We start from the raw sequence: 22408 nt of genomic DNA, 5'->3' as shown, positions 1-22408 counted from the left end.
TCCCAGACATAGCAAGTCACTGGTAAATCCTTAAAGCCAAAACAAAGGAAAGAAATGCAAAATACCAATGGACAGTGTCCAGCTGCTATGGCAGCATTCTGAGCGTGGAACTTCCTGCCCCCATAGGGAAGCATTTACAGACTGAGGTGCCAATCTGTAAAACCTCAGCTTTCATCCAGGGGTATGGCTGTGTTGCTTGTCTGGCTCAGAGAGTTAGAGGCCTGTACTTCATCTAGATTCTAAGCCATGATAATTTGGCTTCAGTTTGGAAAGGCTACAACAGGGCTATGACTCTAAATCCTACCTCATCAGCTTGGCTGTCGAGCGTGGCTGAGCTGAGTGAGGCTAGATCCCTGTGTGGCCACAAGGCCAATGCTGCAGCTGGTATATTGGCCATCTGGCATCTGGGTGACACTGAGAGTTGACAGATGCTCCCTCTGGTCTGACAGCCAGCACCTCTGGGAGTCAGGCACAAGGAAGGCCTTGGTATTTAAGGTGGAAAACATCCAAGAAGCTCAAGAAGCTGTCCAAGGCTCTACTCCAGGAATCTACCTCTACTGTATGTGAGGCTAATGTATCTGGCTGCTCCAAATATGATAGACCCAAGGCCAACTTCACCTGCTGCTTCTGTGTTGCCTCAGGCATCTCTTGGTATCCTGGCCTAGATGCATTAACTCAGACTCCTGGAGAAAGGCCTGGGCTTGCTCTCCCTTGCATGTATCTCCTCTGAGATGTGCACCCTCAATGCTGCCCTGATGGGTGCCCCAAGGGCACAATGCCTTCAGCTCCACTCAGCACTCCTTGCCCAGTTCCCACTGGTTTGCAGCTAAGACCCAGGCTCACTGCTCTGGGGAAAGTTTACTGTTATAACAGCCAAAAACATTTCACCTGCATTTTCTAACCAAACATCCCTGAGGAGGAGCCTCAGGTTATGACATTCTTCATAGCACATCTGAGGAACTGAAGACCAGGTTGATTCAATAGGTCATCCAAGGCCATCCAGGTGGGTGAGCATAGCACAAGTCCACACCCAGGTGTGAGTGCATGCCTATGCCTGTGTGTGTGTGTGTGTGTGTGTGTGTGTGTGTGTGCTCGTGTATGTGTGTGATTGCTTTGAAATTCAGAATAGCTCCCACTCCAACAGACTCTGAACTATAATTATAGGCTTCTGGCACTCTTACTATTTTTCTCTGTAGTGAAGTTAAATGTAGGCAATTTGGCCTGAAATTAAGGAGAAAACTTTTAACCTAAGTTCTTAGCACAAGTAAAGTTCTGGAGGCTCAGGTGGGGCTTTTGAACCAAGGGGCACTTTACAACTAAGCTACTTCCCCAGCCTTTTTTGTTTTTGAGACAGGATCTCTCTAAGTGGCTTAGGCTGTGCTCCAACCTGGATCCTCCTGCCTCAGTCTCCCAAATCAGGGGGATTACAGGCGTGTACTACCATGCATGGCTGTTACCTTTCTTACCATATTCTATGTTGTTCTTTTCTCCAACATATTCTGACCTTGATTGGCAATCTGAGTGAAAATGCTTGAGTGTGTTTATTTTATTTTATTTTCTTGCAAATTACAGGGGGAACAGGGCAGATCCTGTGACTCTCCCAGAGCTAGATGGGAGTCTAGCACTGGTCTCCACATTGCCTGTGTCTTCTGTTCCATCAGTCTTGGAAACAAGATCCTCCCCATTTTACAGAAGAAGAAACAGGCATGGAGAGGTAAGACAACTGGTGCACAATCAGACAGCTCATCCGTGGCAGAACATAGACTGGAACTCAGGGCATCTGGTTACAGAACCCAAGCTTATTGTTACTACCAAATTCCTGACATTCTGAATTTATTGTAAATCACGTTGTTGTCGCTCAGCATCAGCCAAAAACTTTTTTTTTTTTCCTTCTTCCTTGAGCCAGAAAAAAAGTCCCACATTTTGTAACAGCTGTGGCAGCACAGCCCTACTACCACCTACTGAGAGCATCTGGCCTGGTTTGGGACAAGCACTTCCAGTGAACTTGGCAGGCAGGGGTCTTGGGTCTTTCCTGTCGCACTTGCATTTCATAGATCCTCACCACAGTCCTAAATGTTTGATGTCATTTTATCACTTGATTGAGGAAGAAACTGAAGTTCAGGGAGGTTAAGTAAATTGCCCAAGGTTTCACAGCTGGAAAACTGTGAATCAAGCCCTGGAACCTGGGCCCTTGTAGATGGGGCTCAGCAACTCTCCTCTACACTCAGTGGGGGGTTTAAATCAGAGCATTGAGACCACAGAGACAACAGGCATTCTTTTATAACAGAAGAGCACACTGAATAGAACCGAAAGTAGCTCTTCAATGACATGCTGACAGCTCTCCTCTTCTTCCCCTCACCACACACCTCATGGTGAGAGTCATTTTGCTTGGTTTAAAGTAGGGGTCACAATTTCAATTGTCTACAGGGGCTAGCAGGCAGTGAGATGAGTGACAACAACCCAGGGAATAGGCAGTAGCAGGCCCAGTTGACACTGGAGAGTGTGCATGGGCTAGCGGGGCAGCTGCAACTCTGCTCCAACCCATGTTGTTCTACAGTAAAGAGAGACTGTTGCTGCCAACAGTCCTGTTTTTCAAGAGGAGCCAGAAATCCAGCTGTTCATGCAGAGTCTCAGCATTTAAATGATGGAAACAAATTCAAGTGCTCTTTAGACACCGTTTGATTTTTATAGTATTGAAAATTAAACACAGGGGTGCTTTACCCCTGAGCTACAACCCAGCTCCCTTTTAATTCTTTCTTTCTTCTTCTTCTTCTTTTTTTTTTTTTTTTTTTTTTTTTGAGCCAGGTGAGGTGGTGCACACCTGTAATCACAGAGGCTTGGGAGGTTGGGGCAGAAGGATCACAAGTTCAAAGCTAGCCTAGGCAACTTTACTAGGCCTTAAGCAACTTAACCAGACCTTGCTCAAAAATAAAAAGGGCTGGGGATGTGGCTCAGTGGTTAAATGCCCCTGGGTTCAATTCCCTGTTTTGAGATAGGGTCTTGGTAAATTGCCCAGGCTGAGCTTGAACTTTGCAATCCTCCTGCCTTGGCCTCCTGAGTTTCTGGGATTACAGGTGTGTACCACCACACTCAGTTTTACACACTTTTTAAATCAAATAAAACACATCTGGTCACTTGATTCAGCTTGCAGCATTCCTTTTTGTGACTTCCAGTTGTAAAGTTTATAGAGGATATAAGTAAAGTTATTTAGGATAGTTTATATGAGTGTAAAATTATCAATTTAGTGTAAAAATAATTAGCAAATGTTTTTTTCAACATCCTATTAGAAAAAAAAAATCTGGTGTCTGGATTTAGCCTGTGATAGGCTTGTAAAACTAGTTCATTTAGAGTAGGGCCAGTTTAGTGCACAAATTATCTGTGAAAAATCAAGACAAGCTTCTGGCATGTATGCCAGTTTCCTGGTGAAGGTCTTTCTCACAGCACCAGATCTGAAAGATTCTTGGTGAAACAGAAAGAAAGGAGCCCATGGCTGCTACCACCTCCAGTCAGCCCAGCAGATGCCATAGCCAAGATCTTGGCATAAAACCCTGGTCTGCATTCATAGATCTGTCGTGCCACATGGCCACTAAACCCATCCCTGGATTTCATTTTCCTTCCTGTCTGGTGAGTGACCTGCTAGTAACTAATAAAATCTGAGCTAAGGATGGTTCAACCTCTAGTAGACCAGGACTAAATGTCTAGATCTAAACATTCTTGCATGAGGTACTCACCAACAGGCCATTGGAGCCATGGACGGTGACACAACGGGAGAAGGTGTGGTGAATGGAAAGGTCCCTGATGTATGTGGGTGGGTCATAGCCTCCTTTTTCATCCACATCTCCAGCCAGGTGGAAGTGAATTGGGTACTGACCCACCAGTTGCTGCCCCATGTGCTTTAGCTCCACGCCCTCCATGTGTGCTGCTTTAAACCCCAGTGCAAGCTGGAAGTGGAGAGGGAGAGGAAAGGGTGAGTCAGAAGAGGCCCTGAGGAGCTTCCAGACAATGCAAATGTGTCCCCAGAGTGCTTTGTCAGTCCCTGCCTGGGTAAGTCAAAGATGTTCTGTGCATATTGCTTAGGATGCCTGCCTCTTCTTACAGAAAGGGAGACAAGAAAGGCATTACTAATGATTGAGGATGTTGCAAAACAATGCACTGCTTGGATTTGAGAAGCCCTAAGGAGTTGTGCAATACCTGGGACTGCTCTGCTCTGCCTTTCCTTCCCTGCCTCCTGAGCCACCAAATATTATGAAAAAGGGATAATCCTGGGATAACCTGGTGGAGCTGGCAGATAATATGCCCTACCAGTTTTGGGAATGAATATGGAGGACCATCAGGCGGGGTGGTAAGAGCCTCCCCATGCCCACCATCTGAGACCCTCTCCCAACAGAGGGTTGGGGATGTTGATTATGGAAACTTCATGGATCTCCCCCTTATTAGCATGTGAGGAGTAGTGGGAGCTCACATGCTGTCTTCACAGTATGCTCAGAGCCACTCCTTGTGAGCTCGGGGGAATCCCTTGACCACACAGATACCCAGAGTTCCAGAAGCTCATAGAGAAAGCACAGTCTGAAAGTGATTTCTGTCAGAAGTTGGGTTCAGCCAACTTCCAGGAAAGGAAGATAATTCTGACATGCCTACCATTTGTCCACAAAATAGGTGTCTACTAGAATCCCAACTCCAGTGGTGGATCCCTGGGGAAGCTGTGTTGAGAATGATCCTGAGGACTAGTTTGGACTCAGTGGGCAAGAGTGCCCTGATCACTCAGAATCACTCTCAGCATTGGAAAGAGAGTTGCAGCAGCTTGAATAATAGACCTGCTATTTCTGCTGTGGTCTCACTAAAGAGTTTCCCACCCTGTCCCCAGAAAAGGACTGGAACTGCATAGAAGTAATGCTAAAAAGCACTATTAGCATTTAATGAATAGGAGCCAGCGATTCTAGAAATGCTATAACATAGGCCTGCGTGACACAGAATTGTCTCATGTAAAATGCCAGCAGGGTCCCTCCCCATTGCCAACTCTAAATTTCACTTCATTAGCCTCTTCAGTTAGATATCAAAAATCTTATCCTTAAAGCACCTTCAAGAGAACCGTCTTCACAAAACTCCAAGATAATACATGCTATCAACGTTGGCATCGATGACCACAAGAAGAAATTTCCATATTTTGCACTATTAAATAGGCCCAGTAAAGGCATTTTGTATAGAGATGCAAAAGAAATTTCTCTTGATACTAGATCCTGAGCTCCAAGGAACGAGCATCACTTTTGTTTATTGCACGGTGAGAGCCCTGCAGCTCAGTAGGTCTGTCTGACCTTGGCTCTTTACCAGAAAATCTCAGCTATAATTGCTGCCACTTCTAGTTCCACTCCCCTGCTTGTTGTTTTGTCTGTGCTGTAATGGATCTATTGTAACCATGACTATTTTTCAGGACATGATCAGGTTAAATAACGAAGCTAGAAAGGTGGCAATGATGAGCAGGGAAAGCCATGTTCCCTGTGGCTTCTAGGAGAGAACCATTCCCAAGGTGGCTCCAAAACCTCTCTGTTCTCCAGTACTGAAAGGTGCAACATCACAGCAGTGGAAAAGACATGAAACTTCTCCAACTCCCAGGAGCTGAACTTCCTTTGACTCTAATTCCTGTTTCTCCATCCCCTTCCAAGAAGTCCCTACCTTCCAAAAAGTCTCCTGGTGGGGTTGACAGCCTCAGCCAGGCAAAGCCATACCTTAATGTGGCCCCCAAAGGTATCAAAGTCAAAGAAGTTGCAGATGTGCTTGCTGTAGGGGTAGCATTTGTCCTCCATCTCTCCCATCACCACAATGTTCCGGCTCAGGAGCCCGACCTCTGCTCGCATGTCCACACCGTCCATCTCCTCCCCTATATGTAGGTACAATGGCTTTCCTAGGGCAGAAGGGGAGAAAGGGGACCAGCAAGTACTGAGTGTGTGCCTACTGGTTTCTGGGCCCCTGCCAGGTGCTCCATGACTGAGCTTATTCATACCAGGCCATGGTGGTCCCCCAAGACCCCCAGTCCTGTTTTAAAGAAGAATGAAACCCGGAGAGTTGAAGTCATGTACCCAAATATAGAGCAAAGATCGACAATTATATATGCTTATTTTCTGCCCATGGCTAATTGTTCCCTAATATTTATCCCCTTTTCTGTTTTTCAGTATTAAACTGTCCTGCATTTTAGCTGGCACATGGCTACCCATAGGAACTATATTTCCCAGACTCCCTGCAGTTAAGTGTGGCCACAGGATGTGAGGAGAAGTACCGAGTACAACTTCCAGGTTGCCCCCCAACTTGCTAGAAGGTATATGGGGCCTAATGGGCCAATGCCACCCAACTGATGAGAACCATGCCCTAGAGATAGCAGAACAAAAGAGAGAAGAAATCTAGTCTCTGGGTGATCCTACAAAGCTCACACCCTAGAAAGTGCCTACGAACTGGGATTCTTAAGAAGACAGAAAAACTCTACTTAATTCCCCTGCTGTAGGGCAGTGCAAATCTGTATCCCACCTTCCTCAATCTCACATGGGTGTGGATCTATACCTTGATGTTGTAGAAAGAGCCACCTCCCGGCTTCTGTGCCTACCACATTGGGGTGCCACAGTGGCACTGCATGAAATAGTGGAGATCTTCCACTCCACTCTGTACTGACCTAGTCTTCTCCCCTCCAGTCTTGGAGAGGACACTTTTTCCCTGTACTGCTGATCCTAGCCCTACCTCCTCCCATAGTCTGAAGATCCTTATCTCCCCCAGTTCACCTCTTTCAGTAGCTTCATTTCTTCCCCCATTTGGGCTTCATATGCTCTGTTCTCCAACTTCTCTAATGGACAGGAATGGGGATGTAGCTCAGTGGCAGAGCACTTGCTTCACATGCACAAGACCCTGGGTTCAATCTCTAGTACTGCGACCACCACCACTACACCACCAATAACAACAACAACAAAAACAACTAAGAGACAAAAGACCTTCACTAATATCCTTCCAGCAATTGTCAGTCTCCGTTCTGCTATGGCCAGAGTCCTTGAACTGATGGTCTGTATCTCCCCGACAGTTTTCTCTCTACTTTCTCCCTCCTACCACACCACTCAATCTCTTGCCAAATATGCTGTTTCCTTCCATCTCCTCTTCCTTCATCTGTGTTGAAAATATATCTTTACTTATTATGTCCCACCATCCTATATAGAGGACATCTACAAAACTTAAATTGAGCAATTTTAAAGCTGTCCTGTAACATTTTATAGGTCTTGTAGAGTGGCAACAGTTCAAGCTTTGGAAGTGTCTTTAATTTGCAGCCCCAAATTCTTCCTCCATAACAATCCCAAATTCTTTTCTGGAATAAAGTGATGTTTAGCCTGGCTCTAAATTTGGCCCTTCACTAAGATTGCTGACCTGGCTTGTAGACACTTCATCTTCCATCTGAGGGTGTAATTACAAGAAGCAACAAGCTCCCATGTGAAGTCTCAGCCTGAACCATACCACCTACACCACTTGGCTTTCACTATGACCTTGATTGGAGCAAAGTAGCACTTGCCTCAGCCCAAGATACAGCCAGTGCCCACATGTGAAAGCCATGGTTATAATTAGCTATGAGCAGCACCCACCATGATGACCTTCCTCTGCTCCCTCAACCACAGGAAGAGCTGAGCCCTGCCCACCCCTTCACCTGGCACACATCCTATGCGCCTGCAGTATTGCTAAGGATGTGGATGGTTTTAGAATTCTGCAGACTCGGTGAGATGGTGGTTTCTTTGAAGCATTTTAGTTCAAGATGTGAAATAGATGCATGATGAAACTCAGAAAATATCTCCATGACAGTTGGTATTAGTTTCCTATCACTGCTGTAATAAATTATCATAGATTTAGTAGCTTAAAACAACACAGATTTGTTTCTTACAGTTCTCAAGGTCAGAAGTCTAAAATGAGTCTGATGGGGTCAAAATCAAGGTGTTGGCAGGGCTGGGTGTTTGTGGAGGCTTCAGGGGAAAATCTGTTCTCTGCCTTTTTCATATTTTGGTGGCTGTCTGTATTCCTTCTTCAAACACACATCACTTCTGTATTTGCTCTTGTCATCACATCATTTTCTTCCCTCTGGCCCTCCTTTGTCACTCTTACATAACGACACTTATAATTACGTTGGGCTACCCAGATAATCCAGGATAATCTCTTCCAGAAAGCCTTCATGTGATCCACTGGCAAAGTTCCTTGTGCTGTGTGAGGCAACATTCATAGGTACTGAGGATTAGGATGAGGACATTTCTGGGGACTATTATTTGGACTACCACAGAGCTGTTATTAAAAAGGAGTCTGAGGCCAAATGCAGTGGCACATGTCTATAATCCCAGCAATCCTGAGGTCGAAGCAGGAGGATCACAAGTTCAAGGCTAGCCTCAGCAACTTAATGAGGTCCTAAGTAACTTAGTGAGATCCTATTTCAAAAAACAAAAACAAACAAAAACTAAAAGGTCTCAGGATGCAACTCAGTAGTTAAGTGACCCTGGTTGGGTTCAATCCCCAGTACCAAATAATCAATCAACCTCAGATATTAAATCAAATTTTCTTTACTGTAACAAATACCTAAGATAATCAACTTGGAAAGAAGAAAGGTTTGTTTTGATTCAAAGTTACAGAGGTTTCAGTCCATTACTGATTAGCCCTGTTGATTTGGGCCTATGGTAGCACTGTACATCATGGTGGCACTGTGTAGCAAGGAAAACTGGCCAGGATTGAAACAGAGAAAGGATGACACCACAATCCCCTTGAGGTCATTACCCCCAGTTTCCTAAAACCTCCCATTAGGCCCCACCTCCTAAGGGTTCCAAACAACACCAAGTGGAAGACCAAGCCTTCAACACCTGAGCTTTTGAGGGACATTAAAGATCAAAACTATAGTAGGCATTATAAAAATTAGCATCGCAAAGAATCTATTTACTCTATCCCCTGAGACATCAGAGGTCAAAGGTCCGTGCCCCACCAAAGAGGTCAGGAGAGGACACCATACATGGGGACTGGCAAGTCTTCTGTTCCACTAGGGTTTTGACTTCAAGAAAGAAGAGAGTTTGAAACAGGTTAGCTCTGCAGATTGCTGGCCCCCATTCCTCCAGTACATCCCACTGCTACTACTGGGTTTGGATTGTGCAATCAGGTGTCTTTAGTTTTAAGGTCCAAAAGCAAGTTCCCTCTGGGCACCCCTGTGGAAGCCAGTCCTTCTTTCTATCCTGGTTTACCTTTGCCTGTGGGCTCTGTGGCTTCACAAGCATATCAGTTACAGGACCTTCCCAGGCATGGGGACAGAATCTCTTCCAGAATGAGCTCTGCTCTGGCTTCTGAATGAGCTTGGTGGAGCCCGACAGAAGGCTGTGCCTGGAGTATGCCTGGAGCCTGGCGGATGGCTGATGAGGAGAAAGACACAAGTCCAGCAGAGGATGTACTGAAAGATTGGTTATAATTATATTTAATCATGGAGAATAAAATCAGAGAGCTTTCCACCATTTTTAAGACAACTTCCTAGTTTCCAATTTGAGGAAATGGAAGATCAGATGGTGCTCAGGGCTTGGTTGAGAAAGTTTCCGGAGTTTCTCTGAGCATCCCCAGTCAAGCTGTTCCTTGGAGTATCCGCTAGTAAAGATCCTACATGAGGGGAGCCATGGTGTTTAGAATACCAGGATCTGCTGGAGAGCCCAGAGGAGAATGTATGGGATGGGACTGACACCAGAGACTGTTTCCTTTAACCACCAAACTCTGGCTCTGGAACTAAGTGAGTGCTGTGAGCCTGGACCCTTCCCAGGGTCCAGGTCAAAGGTCCGTGCCCTGCCAAAGAGGTCAGGAGAGGACACCATACATGGGGACTGGCAGGCCTTCTGTTCCACCAGGGTTTTGACTTCAAGAAAGAAGAGAATTTGAAACAGGTTAGCTTCCATTCTGTGACTTGAAGACTAGGGATCTCTTTCTAGAACATCTTTACTCCATGAATCCTTGACTCTGATTTTATCTCCAAGTACAGGTCCTCTCTTGTGGTGGTCATAAAAGAGCATTGTTGTGATTTCTCTTCAAGCACTCCTCCTGCAAAGAGTGTGGTGAGCAGACAGCCTCTGGATGCCACACCTTCAGGAATAGCTAATGTTTTCCCAGGGTCATGACCTCCTTGAGTTCTGCCCAATTACTGTACTCCGCAGAGTACTGGAATCATTCACTCCTACAGCACTAGAGATACCTCCCCCAGGCAGTCTTTACTCCATAGCTCCTTGTTGAACTGACCTGGCTATCTCAGAGCTGTCTCACAGTGTGGAGTTCTTCATATTCAACCACCCTTCTTTCCCTCTCTCCTTTCCCAGGTGTCAGAACTGCATTGTGTTCTGAAGTCTCCCTGTACCCGCTTCTGCTCCCTCTTCCCTTGAACTTCACATTGCATCCTCCAATAAATCTCTTACACATCAAGTTCTCTCTCTCTCTCTCTCTTTGCTTGTCAGTGGAAGATCTTGAAGACCATTTGAAGGACCCTAAAATTTTAAGCACCTTCTTCTCTGCTGTTCTGGTCCAAATCACCCCAGTTCAAAGCAGTCTTTTCAGATAAATAGGGTAGTAAAAATTGACCCTTCTATTACAGAACTGGGGAATCTTTTCCTTGGGTTTCTGGGATCCTGGTATTCTAAACACCATGGCTTCACTCATGCAGGATCCAGAGTTTATTTTCTTTATTAGTGGACACTCCAAGAACAGCTTGACTGGCAATGCTCAGAGAAACTCCCAAAGACTTTCTCACCCAAGCAAGGTGACCTTGGGCTGTTCTTGGGGGTACAAAGAAAGAACAGGCTGCCAATGCCCTAGAAGCAGCATAACAACTGACCATAGCGAAGAATGAGTTCTAGGGACTGGTCCTGAGAGGCACAGCATAAAGCATACTTGCTATAGGGTCAACCCCACAAAGGGCTGAGTGTGTTGAGGGAAGGGGTTGCACAGAGAGGCACAGGCTCGACCTTGATAGCGAGGGACATGGGAAAGATCAGACAGCTTTAAGATCAGCTCCCTGCCTACCAGGCTGAGAGATTGTAGAGTAAAACTTCCTGCTGCTTGGGATTTGTCTCCCATACCACTTCTCCTTCAGCCTGACCAGATGGCATCCTTCCTTGAGAGTGTCTTTGCTATTTCACATCTCATCCACCTGGCTCCTTCTATCTGGGCCAACCTTTCTCCATCTTGTGGGAAAGTGAAAGGGAGGTTTGTGGCTCTGGAGCCAGGCTTGGAGACAGCTCCTAGCTGTGAGTCCCTGAGCATATGATTTAAGCTCCCTGAACCTCGGGCTCTTCATCTGTAAAATGGAGATAATAATAGCACATATCTCAAAAGGTAGCTACGATTGTTAAGTGAGTTAATCCATGGTATGTGCTTAAAACAGCACATGGTAGGAAGCCAGTATGACAAAAATGACACATGCAGCTGTCTCTGGCATTGTCCCCACGTAAAGGCTGAAAACCAGGCCTCCCACCACTAGTGTCAGCCTTAATGACAGGAGTTGATGGGCAATAGATTCGGTAGCTTTTTTTGTTCTATAGGGGAAGCTGGTCATGATACAGGAGTGACTTACAGGTAGATGGAGGGACTGGGTTCATCTGACTCCTGAGAGGACCAAGAGTTGCATGAATATTTCAGACACACAGCTTTTTTTTCCCCCCACTGCAGAGTCCCTTTTCAGGACCTTTGCATAATCATTTCTGTCACTAGTTACATTCACAGATCACTGTTTATGTCCCATGTTACATTCACAGACCACTCCCAGTCTGCTGTCCCAGAGAAGTCATGTGCCTGGCTCCCCATCATCCCATCTTGTCTGGTCTCTGCCCATCCTTTTCTTCTGAAAGCACTGATACTTGAAGGCTAACCAGGAACAAGCAGATATGGTCAAGTCAGAATTGTCCCAGATAATCCAGAAGGTTCATGAGTACCCTGGACAAGTAGGAAGGAGACCTGGGGAAAGAACTTGAAAAAACACTTTTCTGTATTAACTGACAGGTGCAACAGGTGCCCCATTCTACAATCACCAAGCCTTGTCTACATGTCAGGCACAGAAGTAAGCACCCTGAGGTTGAGAGGTAAACAGACACTAAGCACCTTCCAATGGGAGAAGCAGATGCATGTACTTATTGCATAGACCTGGTGGGACCAGTGAGTCACTGGTGGGAGCCAGTGAGTCAGGGGAATCAGATGAGGTCTGCTCCTCCCAGACAACTGGATACAAGGATGATGCCAGAGGGACTCAGACAGGAGGGTCCCAGAGAGGAAAAGTTAAACCACAGAGTGCCTGGGCTCCCTCTCCCATCGTTCTCGGAGGGAGACAATGAGCATAGTGGCCTTTATGGAGGAAGCACAAAGTAGCACACATAGGCTTGGACCCTGAGTTTAAATTCTGACTCTGATGTTGACTTAGTTGGTCTACACTAGCATGACCCACAAGCACTTTTTCCCATGATGGTGTAGCCACTAAACCTATGTGGCTACTGAGCACTTGAAACCTGGCTACTGTGACTAAGGAACAGAATTTCAAATTTAATTTAACTTTGATTGAATTTAAATAGCCACTTGTGGCTGGTGGCCACCACACTGGAAAACAAGTCTCTTTTATTTCCATGGAACTCTGTTTCCCCATCTGTGCCATGACAAAAACAGTAGCCCTCACAGTATCAGGTTTTCAGAAAGAGAGAACAAGATGGTTCACATAAAGTGTTTGGAATACCTGAAGGCTGACCAGGAACAAGCAGATATAGTCAGTAAACGCTCATTCTAATTATTAATAGTATTATGGAAGGGTGTGGGGAGTGTTTACAGGCCGAGTGGGAAGTGGCAATGAAAACAGGATAGAAAACTGAGAAGGTTTTCAACTGCCACAGCCACATCGAGGTGTTGGGAATCACACTGTGGTTAGCAAAGGTTTGAAATATATTTTTAGAAGATTCACACATTTTTATGACTTTGTTACCCCCATCTGTTTCCCATCAGAAAACTCTTAAAATGAATTAAAGGGCTGTTTACTGGAATTTGGAGACTGAGAAAGGAAGATCCAGGAAGGATGTATCCCTCTCTATGGCCTGGAAAGGTGGAACCTAAGCCTTGTGGTGGGGGCACAGGTCTGGAAAACACAGAAGCAGGTGGAGTCCTTGCTCCAGCAAAGGGGGGATCGAGAGCCAGAGAATGGGCTTAGAGCTGAAAAGGAGGAACATGAGCCTGCCCAGGACATCAGATGCAGACACACTGCTACCTGGGGCTTTTGTGACACTACTCACCAGTTCTTCCATGGACACCCCAAAGCTTCTGAGAAAAGTGGATGGTCTGCCCTTTTGAGGGAGCAAGAGGTAGGCTGGGTGTGGGGCTGATACAGGTACTGCTATAAGAGGGGTCTAGAGGATCCTGAAGGGAGTCCAACATTTTTCCACTTGTCCTTCTTCCTTGATAGTCAGGGCCTGGAGTAGCCCCGATCACTTTCAATCTAACCTTAAGGGGCCTCAAAGGGCAGCTAGTCCTGCTGGTCAAACATTGTCAAGAGGAGCACCACTCAGCATCAATAACCAGACCTCTCTGTAGGGTGAGCTAGACGTGCTCCATCGTCTCATAGATCCTTCAATATCAGGGTTAGCTTTGGTACCCACAGCTGCTAAGAGTGAGATCTCCCCTCCAGCTGTCAGGGTGCCCAACACAGCTACAAATCAGGGAGTGTCTGAACATACCTAGAGCACTTCTCCCAGGACCACTTTTCCATCCACCTCCATGCTGGCCAGGGCTCAAAGTCAGGCTTTCCACCCTCCTGGATAGCCACAGTTGCTGTCCAGAGTCATGAGCAATGATATCAACTCAAAGGTCTGAATACCACTCCTGTTGAGTCAGGAGGACATCTGACATCCCAGAAGCCTGTCCACAAAGCATTGTCCCCAGGTGACACAAAGTCATTGGTGAAGACCCTAGGGTCTATCAGTCACTAAAAACTTGCTTCCCTGAGTGCCTTCCTGTAGATGTGGACATGGGAAGGCCTTCCTTGCTAGTGGACATCTAATGGGCTTCTGGCCTTCCATGACTTCCTGTGATCTCTCCTCGCTCTGCAGCCCTGTGAGCTCTCATGCTCTTTACTCTGGCTGCTCTTAGTCCTCCTTATAGTGGAATGCTCTCCACTCCCCAGCAAAAGTCTCACACTGTGTTTCTTTTGTCTGGACTCTTTCCTAGATACCTTCTACTCTTCCTCCAGCCCTAGTTCAATTGAATTCCTATGGGAAAGCTTCCATGCATGCTTTGACTTTGCCAAATTCCTCTCTCCTATACTCACAGTATCTCCCATCTTCTACTTTTGTAGCAGGTAGTTTCTTTTTATTGGAATGCTTCTTTGATGGATGTCTATTCTCCCTGCTGTTCTGCAACTTCCCCAGGGCCAAGAACATGTTCATCTTGCTCACAATGGCATTTGAGAGTGTGATACATAATAGAAGCTCTTCAACTGCTTGTTGAGTAAAAGATGAAGTGCTCTTTCCCCTTCCTGTGTGTCCCTGTGGAGGAAGAGCTAGGACACCTGCTCAACCTGGGGGCAGAGGAAGAGTATGGCAGACAGAATCACAAAATTGGCATCCATATCAATTGGCATCACAACAAGCAGGAAAGTGACTGCAGGCCTGTGATATCCCTTAAATGTTGGTTAATGATAATGATAGAAATAGTTTGATTCCTGTTATGGCTTATGTCTGGAATGTCATCCCCACAAAAGCTCATGTGTTGAAGGCCTGGTCCCCAATGCAGCAAAGTTCAGAGGTGGGCCTTTTAGGTAATGATTGGATCAGGAGGACTCTGACCTCATCAGTGGTTATTAACCCATTTGAATGGATCACTAGGTAGTGGGACCTAGTTAGAGGAAGTAGGTCACTGAGGGTGTACCCTGGAAGGGTTTAGCCCCCTACTCTCTGCTTCTCAGTTGCCATAAGCATAGCAGCTTTCCTCCACCATGCCCTTGTGCATCATGAGGTTTCTGCCTTGGACCTGGTTGACCATAGAATGAATCTCTGAAATCATGAGCCAAAATAAACCTTTCCTCCTCTACATTGTTTCTGTCAGGTGACACAAAGCTGCCTAAGTTTACTTTCCTCTCTCTACACATCCTCTACCTGCATGTCCCCAAGTAATAAAATGCAAAATACACAAAGTTCAACCAATAGCCTGCCAGCAATGCCCCTTCTTTTCTTCCCATCTCTAAGCTTAGTTGTCAAAAGATTGCACCTAATATTAATAATAACTGCAGGTAGTACTTATTGGCCACTACTGTGTGCCAGACTCATTTAAGTGCCTCAGGTATATAAACTTAAATCTTCACAATAATCCCATGAAGTAATTATGATCATTATCTCCATTTTACAGATGAGCAAACTGATGTCACATGGCTAATAATTGGCATTCCTGAAATTCTAATCATGGATACCTAGTTCCAAAGTCTGTGCTCATTATGATAGTCTGCAGTTAAAGCAAAAACAAACAAAAATGTTTTCACACAATGTGACCAACATCATGTCCCCATCAATAAATAGCCACACAGAGAGCATCTCTGCATAAACTGCTTCTGGAACTTTTGTTCACTGTACAGTATCAATCATGGGACAACCCCTGGGGCAAATTCCTCAGGAGCTCAGAGCTAAGAGAAAGGTGGCTTAGTTTTCTCCTTCCTTCTTCCTTCCTCCTTCCCTCCATCCCTCCATCCCTCCCTCCCTCTCTCCTTTCCTTCCTTCTTTCCTTTGGCTGGGAGGTACTAGGGATTGAATTCAGGGGCACTCGACCTCTGAGCTACATCCCCAGCCCTATTTTGTATTTTTATTTAGAGACAGGGTCTCACTGAGTTGCTTAGTACCTCATTTTTTGCGGAGGCTGACTTTGAACTCACAATCTTCCTGCCTCAGTATCCTGAGCCGCTGGGATTATAGGCCTATACCACTGTGCTTGGCTTCAGGTCCTTTTCCTTTTATTAGATAATAATAGTTTAGTAACTTGTAAAGTTTCTCTACTTTGGATACTAGGAAAGTCAGAGGTCAATTTTATAGCTTAAAACAGTATCTTCTGCTAATTTCAGTTTTCCCCACTTTTGCTGAATTTGTTCTCCTTCCACCAGTCTTTTATTACTTAGACATGTGTCTTTCACTCTTTTTTTCTTCCTGGTTGTCAGGTTCATTTAGACTTGTGCTTATGATAAGATATTCCAAAGCTTTTCTCGAAGAATATAGGATTCAAATATTTAGAAAGCAGATTCTCATCTTGTCCAAGAACAAATGTGTAGTTAGCTCAGCCTCCACCCACTAGTGGCTGCCTTCTTCCCCTCTCTGGTCATACTTGCCAAGTTACTGTCTCCCCCAAAATGATTACAACCTCACTTCAGCAGATTCTAGGATTTGTGCCCTGGGATCACAGCCATGGTGTTTGTGGAGGGTCTCAGACACATGATACCCAGGTCCATTTCAGCCAAGAATAAAATAAAATAAAAAATCTATCACTCTTTCTCACCTTTTAAAAAATATGTTCCCTCAAATTCTGTCTCAAGCACATTTCAACCAGTCAAAAAGACTATGTTGAATTTAGTTTCTGTAGGCTTATTTCCAAAATAACATATATTTTGAATATAGTAGATATGCCTTCTTGATCCATAGTCTTCCTCCTATTTCAAATTCAAATACTTTCTCTGCCCCCATGCTATGTTTCTGTATCATGTGATATTTTTAATGCCCAGTATCAATTTTCCTTTCTTCTGGTAGTACATCCTACTTTTCCTTTAGGGAATGACCCACCTCAACTTGGTGCCATCTGAAAAGGACTGTCAGTAAAGATTCCTGCCTCTCTTAGTCACAGGATGAGCACACCAGCCACCAACTGGTCAGACACTCTTCCTGGAAGGTGACTGTTGAGCACAGCATCCCAGGGACTAAGCAAGTTCCTCAAGACAGTGGTGCTCTGGAGATGCTTCTCTCTGGCTCCTTCTACCCAAGCTCCTGATTCTTTGTCTTTTTTTTTTTTTTTTTTTTTTTTAGCACAGCTGTTTAGCTTCTAGTTTAGTTCTCTAAGCCAAATAGGACTTCAGTCAACTTCCTTTTTGTTTCACATAATCAAGTTGCCTACAGCCAAAGAACCCTAATAGATAAAAACTCCCCCAACTAAGAATAACTGACCAAGATTACATTTGAAGTCTCTTTTTATCTCTAATAATCTGTAATTCCAGTAACCTCACACAACATAAATTGTAGGGATTCTGACTAAGGATTTGGGAAAAGAAAAAGGAAAACCCCAAAAGTTGTAGAAAGAAGAGATTTGTAATTTTATGGTAGTTTCAATTATTTTCTAACAGATATTCACCCCTTCCCACTTCAACCTCAATGGGAGAAAGCTTTCTCCAGCTCATGTGTGATGAATTTGACCATGTGATTTGCTTTGACCAGGGGACTGCACTGGGAGAATGCTTCAATTCTGAGCCTAGTCCTGTGTTTCTGATCACCTCTCTAAGGGGTCTCAGCCTTCCTCTCTCTCTGCTTCCTGGCTGCAATGAGGTAAGGCACTTCCTGAATCATGTGCTCCTGCCAAGATGTGCTCCCTCACCACAGGCCTAAAAGCAATGGGGCCAACCAACCATGGACTGAAAGCACCAAAACTTAGCAATATCTAAGCTATGGAACCAACAGATGAATGGATAAAGAAAATGTGGCATATATACACAATGGAATATTACTTGGCCACAAAGAAGAATGAAATTGTGGCATTTGCTGGTAACTAGATGGAACTGGTGACTATTGTACTTAGTGTAATAAGCTAATCCTGAAAAACCAAAGGCTGAATGTTCTCTCTGATATGTGGATGCTAACACAAAATAAGGGTGGAGGAGAGAAGAAGAATTTCACTGGATTAAACAAAGGGGAATGAAGGAAAGGAAGAGGATGGGAATACGAAAGACAGTAGAATGAATTGGACATAACTTTCCTACGTTCATATACGAATACTCGACCAGTGTAACTCTGCATCATGTACAACCACAAGAATGGGATCCTAATTAGAATAAGTTATATTCCATGTATGTATAATATGTCAAAATATACTCTACTGCCATGTATGTCTACAAAGAAAAAATAATAAAAAAAACCTATAAGCCAAATAGAATTACCCTGTCTATAAGTTGGTTTATTTCAGGTATTTTTTTTTTTACTTTTTCTTTTGTGGTGCTAGGGATTGAACTCAGGGCTTTGTGCATGTGAGGAAGCTCTCTACCAATTGAGCTATATCCTCAGTCCATATTTCAGGTTTTTTGTGGTAACAGAAAGCTGACTAACATACCTGGACTAACTACAGATGCATGAATAAGAAATAAATGCTTATAATGAGATTCTAAGATTTTGTTGTTGTTGTTGTGAAGCATTATTATGGTTATAACTGACCAATATAGATTTGTTGTGATATCTATTGACTTTAATCCTGACAATGTTCAGGCTTAAGCCTAGGAAGGGTACATGAAAGCCTACCTGCCACTTTGACCTGGTTGGCGGTACAGGTTTTGCAGGGAAGCACCTGGAACTCTTCTGCCTGGTACATGGAGTAATCAGTACTGGCAACAACCAGGGTGTCTCCAGGTTTCCATGACCGCACATCGTCCTCCAAGTTCAGGATGGTGCTGTTCACATTGGTGTCGATGGTGACTGTGAGTTTGGGCCTCACTGTAACCCAAAACAGGAAAGATGAGCTACAACCCTTTGCTCTCAGCAAACTTTTGGCTGTCCATCTGTTCCCTTACCCTCCCTATATAAGTAAATGCCAGGTTTGCCTATCCAAAACCCAAATCACCAGGCTGACTCCATCCCAGTTTTGGTACAGGTTTTTGAAGTCAATAAAACCTCGACCAGAAAAGAACCATTCATTAGCTCTGGGCAGGGGAATTTTCCACTAACTTCTTAGCTGGAGTTAAATGTGGCCACCTCACCACACCCACTTTGCTCAAGATGTGAAACAAATATAGCTCCTCTCAACTATTGTTTACAGTAGCTGTCTCTCCCCTACAGAAGTCATATCCTTAATTACTACCTTCTGCAGAAGACCAAGCACCTCCCAGGACAAACTGGCCATTGCCAATCACTTCTAACAAGTACCTTGGGAACTGGGCTTGAAATAATGGCACCCAAAGAGGCAACGAGCTACACATCTCTTCAGGGGAGGGCTGCAGGGAATTTGCTTCGTCCATTTGCACCCTGTACCTTTGTGGACCAGGCTCATGCAGAAAGGGTTATGGGTAGGGTGAGGCTCTGCTGTCTGCTGCCAACTCTGAGGACCCTCTCATTTCTCCTGGGTCATAAAAGCACTCTGCATCAGGTGTATAACAAGAGCACTGTGTCACTGTGACACCCAGAGGCAGCTGATCTAGGCATCTAAATTCACCATGCAGAACTGCTGGCTCAAGGAACAAGGCTGGGTTGCATTTCTGTTCCCGAAAAAGGAAATAGGGAGCTACTTACCAGGCTTCCCACAGAGGAACCGCACACGGTAGCTCTGGCAGGCTCGGCCCTGATCGTAACAAGCAAACCTATAATCCTGGCCTTTTTTGTAGACAACCTCAATGCTGAGGTTAACTCCATCCATTGTAGTGGCCTGGGAATGGCAGGGAAATTACAGAGCAAAGTCATTTTTTTTTTGTAAAGAAGAGTGATGATGTTCTCAGCATATACTTGCAAGTCTAAAATTGTCCCTGCTGCAAAACAATTTACAGTGGCCCGAGATTATTATCCTGACAATTATCCACATGAGTTTTAAGACACCATGATGTCTCTGAATGGATAAATGCCTAGGGTCCTACAGTACTAGAAACCCAAAGTAGTGACTTAGTTAATTGCTCATTATTGGTGAACATTTTATAGAGCAGCTACAATAAGCAGGCTCTCAGGACCTGGGTCAGCTTCTTCTTACAACACATACAATCAGCAGCACCACTATGTAAGGCGTGGATTTTTATTTCCTGAGTACTCACTGGGTTCAATCCACTGGTGCCCACACGGTATGCCCTATCACATGGGGAATTGAACCCAGGGGGACTATACCACTGAGCTACATCCCCAGTCCTTTTTATTTTTTATTTTGAGACAGGGTTTTTTTTAAGTTGCCCAGGTTGGCCTCAAACTTGTGATACTCCTGCCTTAGCCTCCCGAATCCCTGGGATTAAAGGTATATGCCACTGCACCTGGCATATGGTAGTGGAAAGTCTTAAAAATCCTTACATGCAGGCTCTATCCTCAATGCATCAGACACAATCATCAGGCATACGGGCTTTTAAAAGCTTCCCAGATCAATAGGCAATGAAGTTTGAGAACCACTCTAGCAGATAAGGAGCTAAGTATTCACGTATAACTCATTTTACCTCACAGCAAAACCATAAGGTTATTGTTCATTTTACAGATAAGGAAAATGACATGCATAGAAACTGAGTAACCTGTCCAGGATTACAAAGCCAGCAAGTGACAGAGCCAAACAAATGAGGCTTTTAAGCTCCTCCTACTCCTACTCCTACTCCTCCTACTCCTACTCCTCTTCCTCCCACTGCCTCAGGGTCTGGGAAGCAAGGAGCTGATCTTTGCCCATTTCCCTGCCCCCAGAATCCAGCTCAGGGCCCAGCAAGAGTGGAGTTGCAGTGGGTGAGACTGACACACGAGAAGCTACAGGCCTGGTGGAGAATTTAAAGAGTGGGTTCAGAGTAGGGCACAATCCCTGTCAGCTGGGGCTCATCCCAAAGCTAGGGTGTGTCTGCATTAAGACTGTGACTGTCATTCAGAGACACGCAATTTAAGGCAAGGGCTGCAGCTGTCAGAGTCTCTGGCCCAGAAACCAAAAGGACCAGGGATGGGGAAATAGGGAGCGAAAATAAAGTCAACCTCAAAAACTAAAAAACTTTTCAGGAAACGTTTTGAACCTAAGAGATCTGTTGTCCTTGGCTTGGAATGTAGAGTTACATAGATGTGCACAATTAAAATTCACAGCTAAAATTCAGCCCTTGACTATAAGTCACACTCTCATTGTAATCATCCCCAACATCCCCATCATCTGGGTGGTCTCTGTGGCAGCCAGAGAGACAGGGGTATAAACTGGTTCTTCTAGAGGAAACGACTAAACTCAGCAGATTCAGAACTCAAGATCATCTGTCAAACCCAACTCCTCTGACCTGAGCAGTTTTCTGAGCCTCCTTCAGATGACCCCATAATATTAAGGACTGGGCTTGAGAACATCATGCAATACAACTGGTCATTTTTTCAAGGCACAAAGTCCAACGATAATTTCAAGAGAACATTTACTCAATTCTGCTAGGGTTTTGTTTTTGTTTTTCCTTTTTTTAACCTAAGAAATGACCTTAGTATCAGATAAGAATAAGATGGAATCTATCACCATTTAGTAAAAAGAATCTTTGCTCTGGATAAATTTGTTTTGGGGGTGGGGCTACTGGCAATTGAACCCAAGGGTGCTCAACCACTGAATTGTATCCCCATTTCCTTTAACTTTTTATTTTGAGACAGGGTCTTGCAAAATTGCCCAACTTTCAAAGGGCCTTGAACTTGTGATTCTCCTTCCTTAGCCTCCTGAGTCAATGGGATTATAAGTGTGTGCCACCATGGCTGGGTTTAGTAGATATAATTTCATTGTTATTTATGCTCTTGAGTAATAATTATTATAATTAACAATTAAAATAATATTAAATGTATGCACAGGACACTTACAATGATTCAGGTACTTCATTTATTGTTGCATTAAATTCACAAAGCAATTCCATGAGGGAATGATTATCCTCACTACTGCATGTGAGGAAACTGAGGCACTAAATTAAATAACTACACTGATATGTATGGCTAGGACTGTGAGCAAGTCACCTGGCACAAAGTTTAAGGTGACACTCACTCTTAGGGTCATGCAATTGCAGAATAAGCACTCAAGAGGTTCACCTTTGGAGATATGTGACTCTTAGGTTTTTAATTGAACAACTCAACTGGCCTTGGTTTTGCCAAGGAAAAAAACAAGATCCTATTCTGGAATTGGGAGTTTTGGAATACTGGGTGCTACAACACTTAACAAAATGTTTTAAAAAATGCCCATTGTAGGAAGGGTGACCAAGCCTCTTGGTGAGGGAGACAACTGTCATTGGGTTTTTTGTTCTTCTCTGGACTTCAAGCTGTTGATAACATAAACTTGGATTCATTGTCAAGTATCCCCTTTTGTTGAAGGAGGCTGGGCTCTGTGCTATGGCTGCACAAGGTGTTGATATACTGTAAGGTGGGACCCCGTGGAAGGGACTGCCCAGTGAGGTTTTAGCCTAGATTTAACTGTGCTTTGGGACACTGAAGGAAGGGCCTATATCATGCTGGGAACAGAGTAGATGGCAAAATGG

The 22408-nt window shown here is 44.6% G+C and overlaps 1 protein-coding gene across 1 annotated transcript in view; it reads right to left on the bottom strand.

Annotated features, from left to right (window-relative positions):
- Cemip (cell migration inducing hyaluronidase 1) overlaps positions 1-22408 on the bottom strand; it is a 74300-nt gene that overhangs the window by 37566 nt on the left and 14326 nt on the right. The window contains exons 10-13 of the mRNA XM_076849420.2: positions 19500-19632; positions 18516-18707; positions 5724-5899; positions 3732-3941 (exon numbers count right to left, since the gene is read on the bottom strand). Coding sequence (XP_076705535.2) covers positions 3732-3941; positions 5724-5899; positions 18516-18707; positions 19500-19632 — 711 coding nt within the window. The remainder of the gene's footprint in view (positions 1-3731; positions 3942-5723; positions 5900-18515; positions 18708-19499; positions 19633-22408) is intronic.

This window comes from Callospermophilus lateralis, chromosome 3 (genome assembly GCF_048772815.1).
Source record: "Callospermophilus lateralis isolate mCalLat2 chromosome 3, mCalLat2.hap1, whole genome shotgun sequence".
Classification (NCBI taxonomy): domain Eukaryota; kingdom Metazoa; phylum Chordata; class Mammalia; order Rodentia; family Sciuridae; genus Callospermophilus; species Callospermophilus lateralis.
This window is presented reverse-complemented; position numbering and strand designations above follow the sequence as displayed.